This window comes from Channa argus, chromosome 4, assembly GCF_033026475.1.
Source record: "Channa argus isolate prfri chromosome 4, Channa argus male v1.0, whole genome shotgun sequence".
Lineage (NCBI taxonomy): Eukaryota > Metazoa > Chordata > Actinopteri > Anabantiformes > Channidae > Channa > Channa argus.
In genome coordinates, this window is record NC_090200.1 from 12,217,539 (window position 1) to 12,235,960 (window position 18,422).

At 40.2% G+C, this 18,422-nt stretch overlaps 1 protein-coding gene across 1 annotated transcript; it reads right to left on the reverse strand.

Moving 5' to 3' along the window:
• Positions 1-8: 8 nt before the first annotated feature.
• LOC137125675 (potassium/sodium hyperpolarization-activated cyclic nucleotide-gated channel 3-like) lies at positions 9-18,393 on the reverse strand. The gene is made up of 8 exons (XM_067501517.1): positions 14,340-18,393; positions 10,148-10,571; positions 9,265-9,426; positions 8,444-8,662; positions 7,063-7,209; positions 6,304-6,544; positions 5,021-5,185; positions 9-4,562 (listed from the first exon to the last, which is right to left on the reverse strand). The coding sequence occupies exons 1-8, from the start codon at positions 14,993-14,995 to the stop codon at positions 3,049-3,051; spliced, it is 3,528 nt and encodes a 1,175-aa protein (XP_067357618.1). The 5' UTR covers positions 14,996-18,393; the 3' UTR covers positions 9-3,048.
• Positions 18,394-18,422: the final 29 nt, after the last annotated feature.

Consider the following 18,422-nt stretch of genomic DNA (forward strand, 5'->3'; position numbering starts at 1 on the left):
CCATTCTGTAATTAAAAATATTTGATTTCACTACATGTAAGCACAATGTGGTTTATAGCTACAGAATCAACTAGAACTGAAAAAAATAAAAAGTGCCCCAAACATAATAATAAACATAACACATAAACATACAATAGATAAACTGCATTACAAAAAAATAAAAGACAAAATCAACAAACATTTTAAATGAACAAAACTTAGTCATCTTTCAAATCACACCTATCATCACAAAATTGTTAAAAGTGCTGGTATCAGAGGCCAAAGACGTATTCCTTTATAAGATGCTTAAAGTACCCAAGTAAACCCACAGAATTCAGTATTAAACTATTTGAATAAAATAAGAGGTACTAGAAATAAATGTTTTTGTCTATGAATATGATTATCTGGCGGCGACTGTGACGCAGGAGGTAGAGCGGTAATCCACCAATCCCCCAGTTGCTGGTTCATCAAAGTGTCCTTGAGCAAGACCCTGAACCCCAACTTAGTTGCTCCCGGTGAGTGTTGGCCAACTGCATAGCAGCTCCCCCATTGGTTTGCAAGTGTGAATGGGTGAATGAGAAGCAGTGTAAAGCGCTCTGAGTACCAATAGGTAGAAAAACATTAAATAAGAGGACTGTCAATTGTTCTGTGTGTTTTAGAAAAAGGACAGCTTGAAATAAAAACTGGAATAAATAGCAAAACACGTTCTCTGAGATATTACATATTTCTCTTACATTAAGTTTTAAATATTTCAGCATTTCACACTGTCTGTCTCTAGAAAATAAATACATCCAGAAATCCCCAGTGGCTTCTATTTCTCCATTTTTAATCCCCAAATTATCAATACCCAGATGGAAAAATACTGGAAATAAATAAAAAAATAATAATAATAACACCAGGCTATTATATAATGCAATCTTCAAAAAATTAGCTCATCTAGTGGAGTTATTTCAGGACAGGGGACATCTTTGTCCTGGGTGACATTTGAATAAGTTTTATATGATTTGGATGAACCATGCAGCATCATCTCAAAGTGAAAACAGATTATTTTAATCAAACCTCGTGGTAGTGCTGAATTTAATTTCTATATTTACTCACTAATCCAGCAGTTATCACTTCAGGAACATGGCAGATAATTTTCTTTGTATTGACGACTCGAATATCTGACAGATTATAATCCTGCCTATTTTAAATGTTGGCAGTTCCTCTTTTATAATCCGGCTTAAAGTCTGAAACTTCACCAGCATTTTATCAGATTCTCCGTCGTGCCCTGCTCTGCTCTTGAAAAGAAATCCACAGCTAGTCTGAGCATCATTGACCATATGTTGTTTTATTGCATTGAATTCAGTAGCTAAAATAAAATATGCCTAACATACACAGGTGAGATATTTATCAGATTTGATCGTTAAAAGGCAGCAGAAATAAATTTATAAATAAATGGATGACTGACATCCCCTCTGCTACACCCACCTTGAACAACCTTATACTCAATGCGAGCTGATGCCTCTGGCAGGTGGTGTGGTGGTGCAGGGTTGGAGGAGAATATTAATGAGGGATTGATTAAGCCCATTGGCAGTGACTGGCTAGCAACTGATAGTATCTCTCTTCCCTTTTGTGAGTCAGAGTTAGCAAATGTCGGGTTCAGTAACCAGGAAGCTGAAGCCTCTGGACTGGATCCTCTGACCAGCTAGTTGCTTACAGTTCCATGCTGACCACAGGTTGAAAGAGAGTGAAGTATTATTCAAGCACATGAACTTATTAACAAGTAGAAGGATTTAAGAGTCCAGCTTTTAAAAAGCAGCCAGTGACACACGTCTTATTGATTCAGCATAGCATCACAAAGCACCAATTGTTCAGCCATTGTCAAATTTTACAATCAAATAATGTACAATGAAAGAGGTAAATATGCAGCAATATGACCCATCAGGGTTTCTTGTTAAGGATGTGTCCAGATAACTGCTTTTAGCCCTTTGACTGGTGCAAGAAACATTCAGATCGATCTTAGTGCATCGCTGGTTTCAGGATGTTTGATTATCAAATTGCTTTTTTTTAAAATATCCGATTCCTTTGTTTTAATCTGTTTAATCTAAAAACAGAATCTCATCAAGTGCTTCAATTGACAGTACCTTTGTTTACCCATTAAAAAAAACACATATTATTGCATACTATGCTAATGGCACACAGAACTTGGCTCAGAAATATGTTCTGTACCAAAGCAGAGACTCATTTCAGATTGAAATGAGTTGGCATCAGTTTTGCAGCTCGTCACGTGCCGAAGCAGCTGTTGAGGGACAGAACAAAAATTTAGGTGTCTGGTTATTCTACAAAAAAACAATCATTGCCTTCTTCTTCACCACAATCATACAGAGTCCCACTTTTGTAAACCAGAAAGACAAAAATTACAGTACATTTATTACTTTTGTGTATTTCTTAATGTGATCTGATTTGTGTGACCCCTTTGGGTCGTGCAATATTGCTCAACCAATGTTGCTCAAACAAGCGGAAGACATGCCATAATCAAACCTTTGCGTTCAGTGATCTCTGAAAGTGCACAGTCTGTCTCTCATAGAATCTCGTAGGGGGTAATCTTGCATTCACAAGATACACTCCGTTGTGAGAAAGGACATTAAAAAAAAGTCAATACTTTTTGGTTTCAGTCATAACTGGATACAGTTTTGGACAAATTTCTAACTGAACTGGTGTCACTAAACGGGTACACAAAAGTGCTTGTTCAGTGGGGTTTTCAACAAATACACATGACAATGACAGAAAGTGGTTATAATATAATACATAGAACAATTGATACTTTCATGAAGTGCTATATATACCCATCAATTTTTGGATTGTATCATTCTATTCAAATAAGCAATATCCTGTAGAAAAAAATATTTGTCATTTTTTTTTAGTATTATCCATGATCCATTGACTCTGATTAAAAATAAAACCATAGATTTCCAATACAATTAAAGTAACACACCCTCCTACTTTTAAATTAAACAATAAATTGGTAAAAACAATGCCATAAAGGAGACAATCGATTCAGGCATTAAAGGAGGGTGTGTCTGAACCTCACAAGTTGGAAGGAAGTTTAGCCTGTTTGTGTTCAGTCTCTAACATCTTAGCAGGGGATCTCACATGAGGAGAATGAAAACCAGTGGATTGGTTGTGAGGTTCAGGCCCTGAATGTGTCTTACGGACAGGTGTGGCTTGACCTGGGATTGGGTTGTTGGGTTTACTGACAGCCATTGGGGAGGAGAAGGGGCTCAATGCCTGTGCTACTCTCTCTGAGGAGCCGCTTATGGCCAAAGGCCTTTCCTGGTGTATAGAGCAGTGAGAGCCTGAGATAGTCTTTATTTCCTGGGCAAATAGATCCACCGAGGACTCTGCCCTCTCTTTGAGGGTACAGGCCACCCTGGCAGGGCATGAGGCCTGAGAGGTCAGAGGGCTACGAGAGTCACTGATGCTGGAGAGCTCAGTGTGGCAAACTGTTCTTCCTCTCACAGGGCTTTGCATGCTAGGACTGTGGACTGGAGAAGTGTAGCTGGGAGAGCCCTCGCCAGAGCCATACTGAGACAGGGCAGCAAGGGCCGAGTACTCGGGGAGAACCTGGGGGAGGAAAACAGACTGGAGACCTGCCAAGCTGTGCTGGGCCAGTGAATCTGAGGCCCCGGGTGTGACTGTAGATGCTGGCTGAATAAAACCAATGGAGGACCGGGTGCTGGGGGTAGCGGGAAAGTGTGGGAGGTTAAGACCTCTGGATGTCCTGCCTGCTCTGTCATGACTGGGCCCCATATGTAGCTGCATGGCATGAGGAGTATGCAGCTGGCTAAGTATGGGGCTGACTGAGCTGCAGATCAGAGGACTTAAGGTGGAAGAAGAAGGAGCTGGAAATCTCCCAGCTAGCCTCCCTGGCACCCCCTGCTGGAGTAAACCTATTGGGTGGGGTGGGGTGGTCATAGCACCGTGGAAGGGCTGGGAGTGGAGCTGAGTAGAGCAGGTGTAGGAGACAGTGGCCTGGCTAATAGGGAAGACTGAGGCTATACCGGAGTGGGGAGGATGGGGCGGGGGCTGGTGTGTAGGCAGTGGGGATAGGGGCTGCAGGCTGCTGGTAAAGATGGGCTGAGACGTCAGCATGGGTGACACGGGCCCGGAGCGTAATTGGCAGGAGCTGGCAGGAGAACCTGGTCCTGAACCACAGGCACCAGGTGTGCTTGCTCCAATGTGGATTCTCTTTGGATGGCTGGTGGGGTCCTTCAGGGATCCAGAGCCTGGTGCCAGAGGATGGTGGAAGAGGATGGGAGGCAGTTGGGTGTGGTGGGCCAAGGCCAGAGCCAGTGGGGTGGTGGCTGCAGCAGCCTGGAGTGGGGCTTGAACCAGCGGGGCCCAGATGACAGGGGTGGGTGATGGAGGAGAAGGGGCAGAGTTTAGGTTTTGTGGCATGCTGGTCTGAATCAGCTGTGTGCACTGGGCCATGTCACGGTCATGTTGGACGATTCTTTGGATGATCTCATTTTCCTGGAGGTTTAGTGCACCAGAACTTTGGTGATGCTGGACTTTATGCTGAAGAACAGAGTTCCTTTTCCCTGTTGACAAAAAAACAAAGCCATACCACAGTACATATTACTGATGGATTACTAATCCCCTGGTCCTGATACAAAATAAATTGTTCATTTCACTCTTCCAGTAGAAAATCCTGCCATGGGTTTATGTCTAATTATGTTACTCCACCTTCTACCTGTGAGTTTTTCAAAGAGGTGCCCATATAAAATGATAAAAAGTAAAACAGTTAAAATGATCCGGACTAATTCTAGTCAACCCTAATTAATTATCTCACAACTCCACAGATTTATGTTGTTTACTTGTAATACTACGTGTATTCAATTATTTTAACTTTGGTTGCACTTGTACTTTTACTTTTCCCCTACCACTGGAGAAACAGAAGCAAAAGTGACACAATGTAAATGTATAATAACTACTGCATATTTACATGTAACTCAATATACAATATACAATCTGATTTATCTCTTCAAAGAGGACTCACCGATGCGGTCCAGGCGGTCGAGAGCCACAGTTTCAAAGGCTCTCCTCATCATGGGATACTCCTCCAGCACCTCATTGAAATTGTCTACTGACAGAGAGTAGAGCCGACAATAGTTATCAGCTCGCACGCTGGCTGTCCTCCTGCCTCGGGTCAGCAGGCAGATTTCTGCAGTGAGGGAGGGGGGGGGGGGAAGTTTAATTATTTTCTCCATTTCTTGCTGCTGAGTGCAAGACAGAGATTAACATCATGACTTTGAAATGGGTAACTGATATGAAGTGTTATATGAGGACTATTTCCATTTTCTCATACAAGTTATGTGATCCAGTCTAAAAAAATAATTTTTTCGATCCATTCATAAAAGGAAATGGAAAAAAAATCCAAAAAAACAACTGTATTGTTAACGTGAGACGATAAAACATGAAAAGACCAATGCCTCTGAACCCCACAGATGGAGCACTTAATGCAATTTCTGCAGCTTACACTTTGTCCTGACCTCATCGGCCGTGCCAGATCAGAAAAATAAAATAATGCGCCATTTAAAAATAAAGTAGACATATTTTCAGGACAGACATATTGAGGATATAGAGACAAACACACACGGACTCACACACTCACTCTCTCAAATGTCCCGTTATCAGTTTAATCTATTTATTACACATGACAACATGGGACTTCTGATATTTATTTTGGCATGTGCTGGTTTGCACACAGTTTCTGTCGTCACTTACAGTTTTATGTATGTTTAAGCTTTAAGCTAAAATATTTAACCCTATGTGATTACCATATTATTCTACCACAAATGGAGGCTGGAGTATAGTTAAACATTTAGATATGGCTAGAAATAATTTCCATGGTGTGATGTTAAATGAAATTTGTTCAGATTGAATCACTGAAAGCTGAAAATACAAGTGAATTAAATTATATTTTTCTGGACAATTTCACTCTGCTAAACAGCTGACAGTGACAGGTTGAAACGACATAGCAAGAACGATGACAAATGGAAAGTTCTGGATTTCAGCTTTAAATATGATGTTAACAAAGGGGAAAACCCCACAGATGGAATCAAAGATCACAGAGCTTTGCTCCTCTTAGTCCCAAGCCCTTTTAAGGAGATGATGTGGACATTTTTTCCCAGCTGTAACAGTCAGTGAAGTTAATCTGCTGAGTGCCAGAGGAAAATAAATCAAAACGAATCATACTATTACCACGTTCAAACAGACCTGCTGCCAGCTGCAGTATATATTAGCAAGCAGTACACACAGCAGGTTTAGTGCAGATATTACCTCCAAAGTAGGAGCCATCACACAGCTTCATTTCTTTGCTGCTCTTGGTCAGGACACTGACAACGCCATGCTGGATGAAGTACATCTTCTTGCCGATGGTTCCCTCTCTGATGATGTAGTCACCCGGCTGGAAGACCTCAAAGCGCAGTTTGGTCAACGTGGAGGTGACAAAGTTTGGATCTGCGTTGGCGAACAGAGGCATGGATGCCACCAGTTTACGACAGTTGAAGTTGATGATTTCCTGCAGAAGACACAAAAAAAGGGTTTTGGATTTTAGACAAAACAAATGTTACTACATGTGTACTTTTCAATCATTATAAAAGCAGATTAATGCTCTGGTAATGAGGTTGTCTGTCCTCATACAGTGTCCAGCCATTACTAATCAGATTACATGACTATTAACGTTAGCGTGCAAAGTAACAGAGCAATATTAGACTGCATAAATTATAAATTAAATCACATATTTGTCATTGAGACAAAATGTTTCAAAATAAATAAAATACAATATATGGGAAACCTTATTGTAACACTTCATTTTAATGCGAGCAAGGCAGAGTATTTGTCAACAAATATTTATTCTCCTGTGAATACTAATATTTCACATTATTACAACTTTTACTTTACTGTCTTAAGTGTCTTACTTAGATATTATAAAAAGGAGTAGTGTGTTTTTTGTGGGTGTTTAAATCAAGCTTTAGTTTTAACAGATGTTGAAGCCAAAACTTAAAAAAAAAAACATCAACATGGATGACATCTGACCTCTCGCAGTGGCTCATTCAGCTCCTCTAAAATGCTTTCTTCGTCAAACATCTTCCCCTGATAACGATGCTCGTAGTAATCATGGATCCTCTGACGCATGTCGGCAGGGAGCTTGTGGAAGGACATATACTGCTCTACTTGCTTATACTGCAATGACAGAAATAAACATATTATATTTATAAAGTTAAAAAAAAGCCTTTTAGATAAAACAAACCACACAGAAAAACATCAAACTGCATTTGTGTGTATGACAAAATTCAAAGTCATGTCAAAATAAATATATTAAAGTGATTGATGTGTTGGCTCAGAGGTGGACAATAATGTGTCTCATTATGTTAACAGTCAACTGTCAGGCCATCTGTGAAACCTGCCCACAGTGCAATGTTGTCCCTCTGTCCCATCTGACAAATACAGTTGTGCTCTGCAGGCTGCGGCTAATAACATTAACTACTGTGTCCTTCAGCGGTGTACTCTACCAGCACAGCACCAGAAATGGTCTGTGTTTGATCAACCTATGCTATGTAGTTGCTGTACTGCTTTTCTTATCTGGGTTTAGCTATATTTCAAAAGTTCATGTCTCCATTTTCTATTAAAAATTCACAACAGAAACATTTGTCAGCCATTGTGATTCAATATTTCTTTGAGTTCCCATTTATAAACAGTCTCATTTGCAGACCAGTGGTTTTAAGGACATGTTTTAGCTGTAAACAGGTGAATATAAGCTGGGTTTACATCATTTCGGAATAAAACCTTTAATGCCATTTATTAATCACACTTCACTAACTGCATTTTAAATCAGTTAGAAGACAAATTTCCATCCTTAAGTAAAAGCAGCAACACCAATGGGAAAATAAATTACAAGTAGAAATCCTGCATTCAAATCATTATTTTTAGTACAGAACAGATTTACTATATGGTAAATAATAATAATGTTAATGTAGAATTTCACTACAGTTTTACACACTAATCATCCACATTATCACACCTTTGTGATTTTAATATCAAATACTGTATATGTTTTTTAATATTGTGAACTAATAAATTCTGATGTATCATAATGGGCTAACCATGTGACAGCACATACAGTGGTTAAAATCAGCTCCAACTTTAGCAAGAGTGATCTCCGAATCTTTATTTTATGAATTACTTTACATGTTTTTCCACAACATTCATAAGCATTGTTTAAAATGCATACTTTTCTTAGTAAATTACTTACTTTAGGTAAAATGTGGATAATCTTCTTAGTATTTTTACTAAAGTAAAAGATGTGAAGTAGTACTACACTCTACTACTGGATTGAATGTATTTTTCACTAGTTATTTCAACTCTCAAAGTTGATTTTTCTAAAAGAAATATCAACCATTCAGAGAAAGATACCAACCTTTTCTTGGTACTGCCGCCTGGAGGAGTCCAAAGACTGAATGAGTGCTGTCGCATGCCCCACAAACATGGCAAAGCAAGTAGCCCCTACAATCATGCTGAGGATGGTGAGCCACACGTCAGCCATACCAATAGGGGGGTACAGGCCATAACCGATACAGAGCATGTGACTCATGGCTTTGAACAGCGCGTAGGAGTATTGCTGGCCCCATGTGTCATTCTGTAAGAAAAGTGCAGGAATAAAGACATTTATTAATATTAATATATTAGTGCAGAAACTTGTCTTTGTCACACGGGTGGTGAGGCCTTTATTTTCCAGGTTTCTTTTTGTTTGGAAATACCTGCTGAGACCATCATAAAACATCACCTTATAACATGCAAGCTCATGCATACACTTATTACTGTCCATGTCTCTTAACTTTCCTATTAATACACTAAATACCCAGAACTATAATTAATAATATGTTTAATTTAGTTATATTAATATGTGATTAATTCTTGATTGATGCAACAAATGAATGTCCTCATAATTTGAGAGGGTGAAACTGGGGCATGTTTGGTTTAAAAAAAATGGGTAAATTAAAATTAGCAATACAATTTAATCTGGATTATGTAGTTGTGCTTTGATCAGATTTGATTTACTGTGACCAAACAACTCACCAACAATCCCCAGATTTTGATCTGATTGTACAGCAAATTATCACATGAATTAACAAAAACTGAATTTTGTGTTCATGTAGGTCCCCATCACTCAGTAACAACGCTGCCTTTGAGAGGAACACATTTGAATGCTGCTGTCTGACTCATAAATAATCCACTTACCACCATCTTGTTTCTGGTGACCCAGCAGTCAGCAGGGAAGTCCTGCAGCATGGGAACTAGGAACTGCAAACAGCCATCCCAGTGACACAGCAGCAGCATCATACCAATCAGGTTCATGATCCGCACCATGGCGCTGGCCAGATCATAGGTCATATGGAAAACCTGTGCCACAGATTATCAGCATTAATGCAGCTGAAACAATGACAACACATATTCTTTTGTAAAGAAAAATCTACTCTCTTGAAATATACAGTAGGTGATGTGTTGAATGACAGATACAGGGGTCCTATACCAGACCTTCTGTTCTTAATCTTTCATAGACCACCAGATGCTGTTTTAGCATTGCATGACCATCTGCAAGCAACATCAGGAAAATAACTGGTATTAAGTCAATTTTGTATGTTTAAGCCTCAGAGGAGAACGAACAAATTAACTCTGCAGTTTTAAGATTGTGGACATTTGTTTTGCCAAAAGCTGGATGATATGTTTCCCCCTGTTACTGAGAGCATAAAGGTTACAAGTTATGTAAAAATCTGCTACTGCAAGGAAAATCTCACTGTGACCAGGACTTCATCCAGAAGAGATTTGAGGATTTAAGAACAGGACTGCAACTAAAAACGAACGATTAGTCCGTTCAGTAAATACTTATATCTTGATACAGATTTTCAGAGCCAAAAGTTTGCATCTTTAAAGTACTTTTTTGCAATGAAGTCAAAGGGCATTCAATTTATACTGTCAAAGATTTAAAATATTCACATTTAAATGGCTGGAATATAAATGTTGGCATTTTCTCAGAGCAACACTAAAACTTTAAATATCCATGTTGTATCTGTTGTGAACTCCTATAGGAAACATCCAAAGGGCTTATTCCTGCAGGATCTACCTCTTCCCACTGGTGGATATAGCGAATGAGTCTGGAGAGCCGCAGAAGCCGCAGCAGACTGAGAATCTTGGTGAAACGAACGATCCTCAGGGCTCTGGCGGTCTTGTAAAAGTCAGAGTCAATACGCGTTTCTACGATGAGAAAGATGTAGTCCACAGGTATGGAGGAGATAAAGTCCACCACAAACCAGCTCTTTAGGTACTTGATCTTGATCTGCTGCGGGTCCAAGATAATCTCCGTGTTGTCCTCTTTTACAATGCCCGTTCGGAAGTTGAGGACTAGGTCCATGAGGAAGAAGGTGTCCGAGACCACGTTGAAGACGATCCAGGGAGGAGTGTGCTCGTCCTTGAAGAAGGTGATGCCCACAGGGATGATGATGAGGTTTCCCACCATCAGCAGCAGCATGGTCAGATCCCAGTAAAACCTGAAACACACAGCAACACACACACACTACTCATATCTGCATAACAGCAGGACAAAGTGAGAAACAGTCCTTGGATAAATCACACACTTCACTCAGGCCTTTGTCAAAATGACATTTTATGTCAGCATGCATTAGTGACTTTCAGGAGACTGCCTGCAATAATGTACCTTTACTTTCATTTACGAAAAAGCTGCTTGTTAAATGGATGAGAATGGAGGCAGAAAGTGAAGGTGGAGAGATGGTGGCCGAAACTTCTACAGCTATGTTGATTTCTTTTAATTAGACTTTTTTTTTTAAATATTCTGCTGACTTGTACCAATGTAGAAAGAAAGGTTCTGGGAACATATAATGGCATAATGAGCATTTCTTCATGGATCAGCAGACAAAGTAGCAGTATGATCAATAATTAAATTATCATTATTTGCATCCCCTGGTAAAGATACTGTTTTCTCATAGTTTATATTTTTATGTCTGTTTTCTTTAAGTGAAATAGAAGAAAATAATCTATGAAACACAGAAGCAGATTATGAACAAACAAATTTTATCAATGGTTGGTGTTTAGTCTACACAGAGTGAAAGTTTGAGTCAACTGTGTCTTTGAGTGCGTGCTGCATGTTGAAAGCAATTCTAGATGTGAGAGCCCTTCAAACAGAAATAAATTTCTGTGCAACTTGCCGTCTCACACTGTAAAACAATCCAGGAGATTTGCTCTCAAATGAGCAGAAAAAAATAGAAACAAATGGCTTGAGCATAAACGTGAACAAAGAAATTGGTTGATTCAAAAGAACAACAGTTGTTCTCCAATTCAGTTCAATATTGGGCTGCTGGCCACAGGGATGGAGAGGAAAATTGGGTACTGGAATTCATCTGAATTGCTCATGAAAAGAAAACATTGATTTTCACAACTAACTAAACGGTCAGCAGCACTGTGATTGAGTTTATTTGTGCAGCTTTCAGTTGTTTACAACAACAATTTCAGTCTGTACAGTACATTCACTTGAATGTTTTACACAATACTTTCCTGAAAATGTATATGTTTCATCACCAGTCACATCATTCCTATTAGAGTAGAAACACAAAGCCTGACACCCTATTTTCAAATTCTGCCTCCTACTTTGTAATTCTCCTTTAAGTAGCTTAATTAAAAATAATATATTTTGCCGACTAGTTCACAGCAGTATAGGGAATGCACAGCTCAGCCAAACAAAGTGTTAGTTTGCAAAGATTAGCATCACGAATGTGATTTGGATGTAAGATGTGAACGCATGCACATGTGTGACTGCTTGTCCGATCTATTTAGGAAACAAATTAACAGCCTATCGATGCAACACGAGGCCTGACACGTCTGCAAAGCCAGCAGAAACCGCAAAGGTGGAGTGAGGCATAGCTAAAAGAGTGCACGCATTACACCACTTATGGGTTAACGCTCAAAGCATATGAAAGAACTTATAATAGCCACGGGAACCTGTGTTACATTCAATTGGATAGGGCGTCAAAAGAAATGAAACCTTTCAAAAGTGCAGGTTGAACAACTGTCTGTAGTCATGACTGACTGGGAAAGAAAGGTGGAAACATGTCACTTGTCCGAGCTATATTGCACCCTACATATTCCATTTCAGTACACCTCCACCTATTGTTGCTGGTACGCAACCTTCACAGAACATCACAACAACAGGGAACCAGTGAGGACAGGGTGACCATTTGTTCTAATCAGCTTGCTGTTGTTCTCTGCCAAACAAAGCATTTACATTCCTTCTTTCCTCTGCCTGTTGTCTCTGCAGTGACACACTGGTCCTAATTGCACTTTCCTTCTCTGACTAAATCTACCGTTATCTCCTGGGAATTCGTGTCATCTCCCAAATTCCCCTTCCATCAGCCAGATGTTGAGTAGTTAGCATTACTGTTTTGCACACGTCACTGTGCTGCAGAACCCTGGAACAGCTGGAACCCACAAAAAAAAAACAAAAAAAAAAACATAGGTCTGCATTGGATGCCAGTAATGGACTGTTTGCTCATCAGCTGACTGTGTACACGGTATGCATCAAACAATTTACTGGTGTAATCTGGTGTTACCAGTAAAATAAAGCCGACAGTTGTGGGGTCTCTGGACCTCTACAGGTCCAAAAAGGGACATAGCATTATTTAGGTCAGAGTGCAACCACGTTAAACAGCATGAAAGCACAAAAAGAGAGGAGTTACAAGCAAAGTGAGCACAAAAAGGCTTAAAAATGGTGAAAGGAGCTTAGATCAATCAGGACAGCTGAAAAAGGGATCACATTTGTACCAGAGATACTTATCTTTTGCTGCCAGAGCGCAGCTGAAGCACAACAGCCTGCATGTAGCTCAGTGGCTTAACACACACCTGTACTGGGGCTCATGCCCAGCAGCAATCATATTAAACATATTTACACAGTGTGCCAGTTCAGTATGTCTGTTGCTGTAGCCACAGAGTACTTTAATATATAGTCATGTAACTCATGTTATAAACAACTGTGAGACTCTTGGACAAAAGGACAGGCTGCATATGTTAAGCTGTATGAGCCTGATGGGACAGTGGTTACAGAAACACGCACTTTATGTCCGCCCACAACTTATACAAAGAAGTGTGTAAAGTTGCCTGTAATGCTGAATGCAATAGTGTCTCAATAACCAAAATGGCCCAAAAAGCTCTGCGGGATAGAATATTCACACGACGACCAGGCAGCAAAAATGACCCCAACCAAACACTAAGTAATGACACTGCATAACTCATACACAAAGTTAACAGCTGGGTGTCCTGATTCCTCACAACATCATTTTCATTTCAATCTCTCTGTCTGTCTCTCTCTCTTGCTGTGTCTGTGTTCAGGGTTTTGTGGTGTGTCCCCCTCCCCATCCACACCATCTCTGCTCCATTAGACTAATTGTGCTGTAATAATCTCCACTGATGTGTGCTTCTAATATCTTGAATGGTCATGTTACCCTATTTTGATTACCCCATTTCCAAGCCCTTGCTGCACTCTCTGTAATCCACTGCCCTCGCTAAATGATAAAAAAAAAAGTGTCATTCAGATGAGTAGAAAAAAAATTGCAGTGACACACATCAGCGTACAACTGGCTAGTGACAGTGAGCCTCAAGGTTAAATGTCATGAAAATCCCTTAATGGCGGTGATGAACAAAATGCTGGTTTATGTGTAACATGCAATGCACATCACGCATGCTTGTATGCATGTACAGCATGGCCTGTACAGTAGGCGAGGGAACTACAGAGTTTGTTTACAGGTAGAGAAAATACAGAAAATTGATAAGTTAGATGACCATATAACACTGTATTTTATTTTAATAACACAACACACATTTCTCAAGTCCAAACGAAAGCATCTTGCATATGCATGAAATTATTTGGCAGTCACCTTGCTTATGAAAGGAATTTGCAAGCTAATCAACCACTTTTAAGGTATATCATAGGTCCATGCAATAATGGCCTGAACCACGAGAAAGAGAATCATTTTCAGAAATTGAGCCATTTATCTATTCAGGTGTGTATGGATTACACATTGTGCTAATGATATTACACGTGCACTGCACAGGCCCCTGATTATAAGGTTGCCATCATATCATCACGGTGATCGATTGCAAAAGATGGTATATAGGGGATTAGTGTGACGATAGGATGCTACATTTGTAGAGAACTCGTCAGATTGGGTTTTATGTCTCATTAGGCAATTACAATTTTGCAGGCCAATATGTGACAGGATCACTGGAAATGTTTTCTTCCCATAAATTACCTAAAATCACTGTAGGGGTGGATTATCCAGAAGCCAGCAGACTTTACTCGTTCCCTCTCGTGCTCCACGGCCCTCTCACTCCCCAACATCCGCAGGGAGAACTTGTTGACTCCCGGTTGGAGCATTGCCCCAAACTGCCGGTGCATGAAGCCGGCTTGGTAGAGCCGATCATCTTCTGGTATTATTTGCTCAGTACCCTCCAACTTGATGAAGCTTGATTGGTCAAATACAGTCGCTTGCCCGGCTGCGCCACACAGACCACCCGTTGCATGCAGATGGGCCCCGGGGCCGAGCTCCCAGGGGAAACTCTCACTGACACCGAGATCAGCTTCAGGGATGAGGCGCTGCTGCTCGGCCGGTTCTGACCCAAGAGGATGGCGCCCGGTGATGGAAGAGATGCTGCCTCTAAATAAGCGACAGTCCCCGTTCAAGTTGGTCTTCACGGACACGTCCCTTTCCAGGTCCTCGCTCCTGGCGTCGCCAATGCTTTTGCAACTGCTGGCAGGAGACGGAGAGGACAAATGTTTTAGCCGAATACTTTTCCTTTTAGTGTCCTTGTCGCCGTGGTCTTCTTCGTCAGTCACGAAGGGTTTTTGTCCAATGTTCTGCGGCAAGCTGTAAAGCCGTTTGCGCATAGAAGACTGGAATATTTCCATTTTGAAGAAGGATAACAAATGCGCTCTAAGGATAGTCCGTGAACACACTGGGGTGAATCATGAATCGCATACACTTTGACTGCTACTGGAGTCAAACATCCGCAGGACAGGTCGTATCTTGTTTGACACTTGGGACGTGCCTCTCTCCCCCGGTCCAAACATTGAGAAGCGTGAAAGAGACGTGGCCGCTTCAGTCCGACAGTCATGTAGAAGCAGTTAGCGGGGAAAAACATACAGATCCAGGTAGCGCATCAGGATGCAGATGAGAGCGCATCAGGATGCAGCTTGCTGAGCGTCGGACGTGCCAGAGTGGGAGAACGTTGCTGCTGAGCTCCTCAATGACAAAGCATGATCTCCACCTCCCCAAAATACCGGAGCTTTCTGTCGATGCAAGGTGATGACAGACGTGCGCGCAGCTGGCACCGGAATCCAAAGAGCGCCGACATCACTGAGACATCAGCTTCTCGCTCTCTGACAGCGTGGATGTTGACGGAGCTTTTCTATCGTGTGGCCACAGGAGCCCGGGTGGCACGTGCGCTCACCCCGCCCAGTCAGGACAAGCGGAGAGGATGATTCACGGATGCGATCCAGGCTTTGAGTTCCTATTCACTAGGATGCCAGAGAATCCAAGGTCTGGTCTTTATGCATCTGTGTGAAATCATGTCTGTCGACGCTCTGAATGTGGAACAATGACATTTAGTCATAATCTGCATATTGACTATTTCATTTACAAAATGTAGGCTGTGTCGAAGTCTTTGTTGGTAGCCTGCTGAACCATAGTTGCATAATGTATTAAAACATGCACAATGGATTATACGAGTTGTTTCATAAGGCATTAGAAAGTTCCAACTGTCAGAAAACAACAGTATGGCCAATAAAATCATATATCCACCGTGACATTATCAGTCACACAAACGGGTAACGTGTCCCCTGCAGTCTCACTGGCTGCTTGTCAGTAAAGTAACAATGTGCAGTTTCAACGTTTTACTGCATTAGAGTTGATGCACGGGAACTGGACCGATTTTTTTTTTTATTTAAAAATATGAAAAAAGAAAAACCTTTGGCAAATCAACTTTCTTAATCAATATTTTTTTTCTAATGTCAGCACCCTTTTTTAACGTGTTTACTTCTTTTGTGCCTGTCACACAAGGCATGAAGTTTTGTTGTTACCCTCTTCCCAGGCATATTAACAAATTATTTACATAAATAATCAGTCACATAGTTTTTAAAACAGACAGTAAACAAACCATGATAATGCATTGCCGCTGCTCCACACTAACAACACAAATTATGGGACAATTCCAGGAGACTTCTCACTAAATTATCAAGGGGCTGAAACATTCAAATCTTCCAAACTTTTAAGCCAAACTTAAACCAGAGCAACAGAGAAAAGATGTGGATGGTGCAAAAAATATGTTAGAGCTGCAGCTATCAGTGTCTGCAGTGTTTTCATTGTTAAATCCTGAAGAAGTGATTGATTTTTTTTAAACAGACTAAAACATGAATCATCAATACAACTAATTTGGCTCAAGATTGTTAAGGGCTGGTTACACATAAAATGCAAACGTAGCAGAAATTTATTGAAACAAAACACGAGTATCATGTCCCTATAGTGATAAACTAATCAAAATACTTATCCAATTTCCTGCTGTGCTGATGTACTATTACAGAAGACATATTTACTTTTTTATAAAAAAAATTGATCTGTCAACAAAGACTAGACAAAGACATTTTTCCACTTGAATTATTTAATTTTACAACAATAGTCACATAACATTAGGATGAAGATATGCATTCCATAAAAAAGCCGTAATTGCGTGTCTGTCAGCATGTTATTGCGTTTTCTTTATTGCTGCTTGTTTGATGGCTGTTTCCATCAGTCACTATTGCAATTTATTATTTGTAATTTAGCAGTCGCATTTATATAAAGCTACTTACAAGTAAGTAGCAGACACTTGGGACAACTGTGGCTACACTTCAACGTGTAGCCAGGAGGACCAAGAGTCGATCCACCGACCCTGTGCTTCGTGGACGACTGCTTTGCATCTACCAACACATCGCATATTGCCAAAAACACTATTATATTTAGGTTATCATAAACTAAATGTGTAGAATAAATGATTTTACCACCCTCATGGGATATCTGTTCATATAATATAAAATGGGAAACATTGGTCACTAGGCTGTCACATGTAGAACAGAGCGCTTTCATTCACAAAAGGTTTAAGTCTTATATATTAAGCAAATTCCACAACAGATATAATAATTTACTAACTGCCATCGAACCCTGTACATAAACACATCCGCTCATTGGAGCACAGTGCATTTATATGATGCTATGATACTAATCTCCAATGCCAGTTTTGTTCTACTTAAGAAAGGCCAGTTCATTTAATTTGTGATACATAAATAACCATTTAACGTTTCAAGTTTAAGCAGAGAAAATAAACATTAAAAGATTACAAAACCTCAAGGTTACTGTAAATTCGATCTCTCAGGAAACAAACCACTGGCCCGTTGAAGGGTTAGCTCATCAGTTTTAAACCTCCCCTTACACCCCACAGCCTTAATGAGATGCTAATCCACACAGACAGAGGGAAATAATGAATTTTATCAAAGGGTGAGTTTCGTTTATATGTTACCTGCCAGTAGACACAATAAAGCAGCCTCCTCTTTGCTATGCTGCTACAATGTTTTTGCTGCAATTTCCATCACAATGTGTTGATGTGCTGCCCACTGGTGTTCAAGAATAACACATGATTATACATTCTACTTTTTCAGGGAGACCATTGTTTGGCTTTTACTGACAGCTTCAGGGTGGTGTTAAGTAAACTTTGCGTTTATTATTAAGGTTGTAGTTTGACGTGTGGTAGAACTGGGTTGCATTATACTGAGAAAGGTTTAAAATGTTTTGTCTACTCTAATTATAAGCAGATAATAACCCCACTAAAATTACTCTTGATACATACTAAGGGCATCATTAATTTGTAGGCTTGTTATCACTCCGGGGCTGTATTCAAGGTTTGCAGGAAAACTGGCCAAGGCTTCCCCACTACAATCCCTGCACAAATTAAAAACATTGCCACAAAAGTGTGTGTCCACATTGTAGGTTTCTGGAACAGTTGACTCAAAATATATATTGTGCAAAGTTTTTCACCTATGCGCGTATCCAATTTTTATCGTAAAGCCATTTTTCAGTTTCAGAATCAAGCACTCTGCTCTTTTAACACCAAATGTGGAGTTAAACACCACAAACCACTGACGGAAAGCATGCACTGTATTGATAATAGGACTCTTTTGTCTTACACAAGAGTCCTTACACTAACAAAATAAGACTTTTTGTGTTCCAGGAACAGATTTTTACTCATGGCCCTCTGATGATGGTCAGTGTATTTGTGTGATTCACTAGATGGTGCTGTAGTCCATG

Bases quoted from the DNA above. Each gene is read 5' to 3' on its own strand.
- LOC137125675 (XM_067501517.1), bottom strand. From the start codon at position 14,995: ATGGAAATATTCCAGTCTTCTATGCGCAAACGGCTTTACAGCTTGCCG. The intron at 8,663-9,264 runs GTAAGTGGATTA...CTTTTCTTACAG, and splicing joins TCACCAGAAACAAGATGGTG to AATGACACATGGGGCCAGCA. The intron at 7,210-8,443 runs GTTGGTATCTTT...CTGTCATTGCAG, and splicing joins GGCGGCAGTACCAAGAAAAG to TATAAGCAAGTAGAGCAGTA.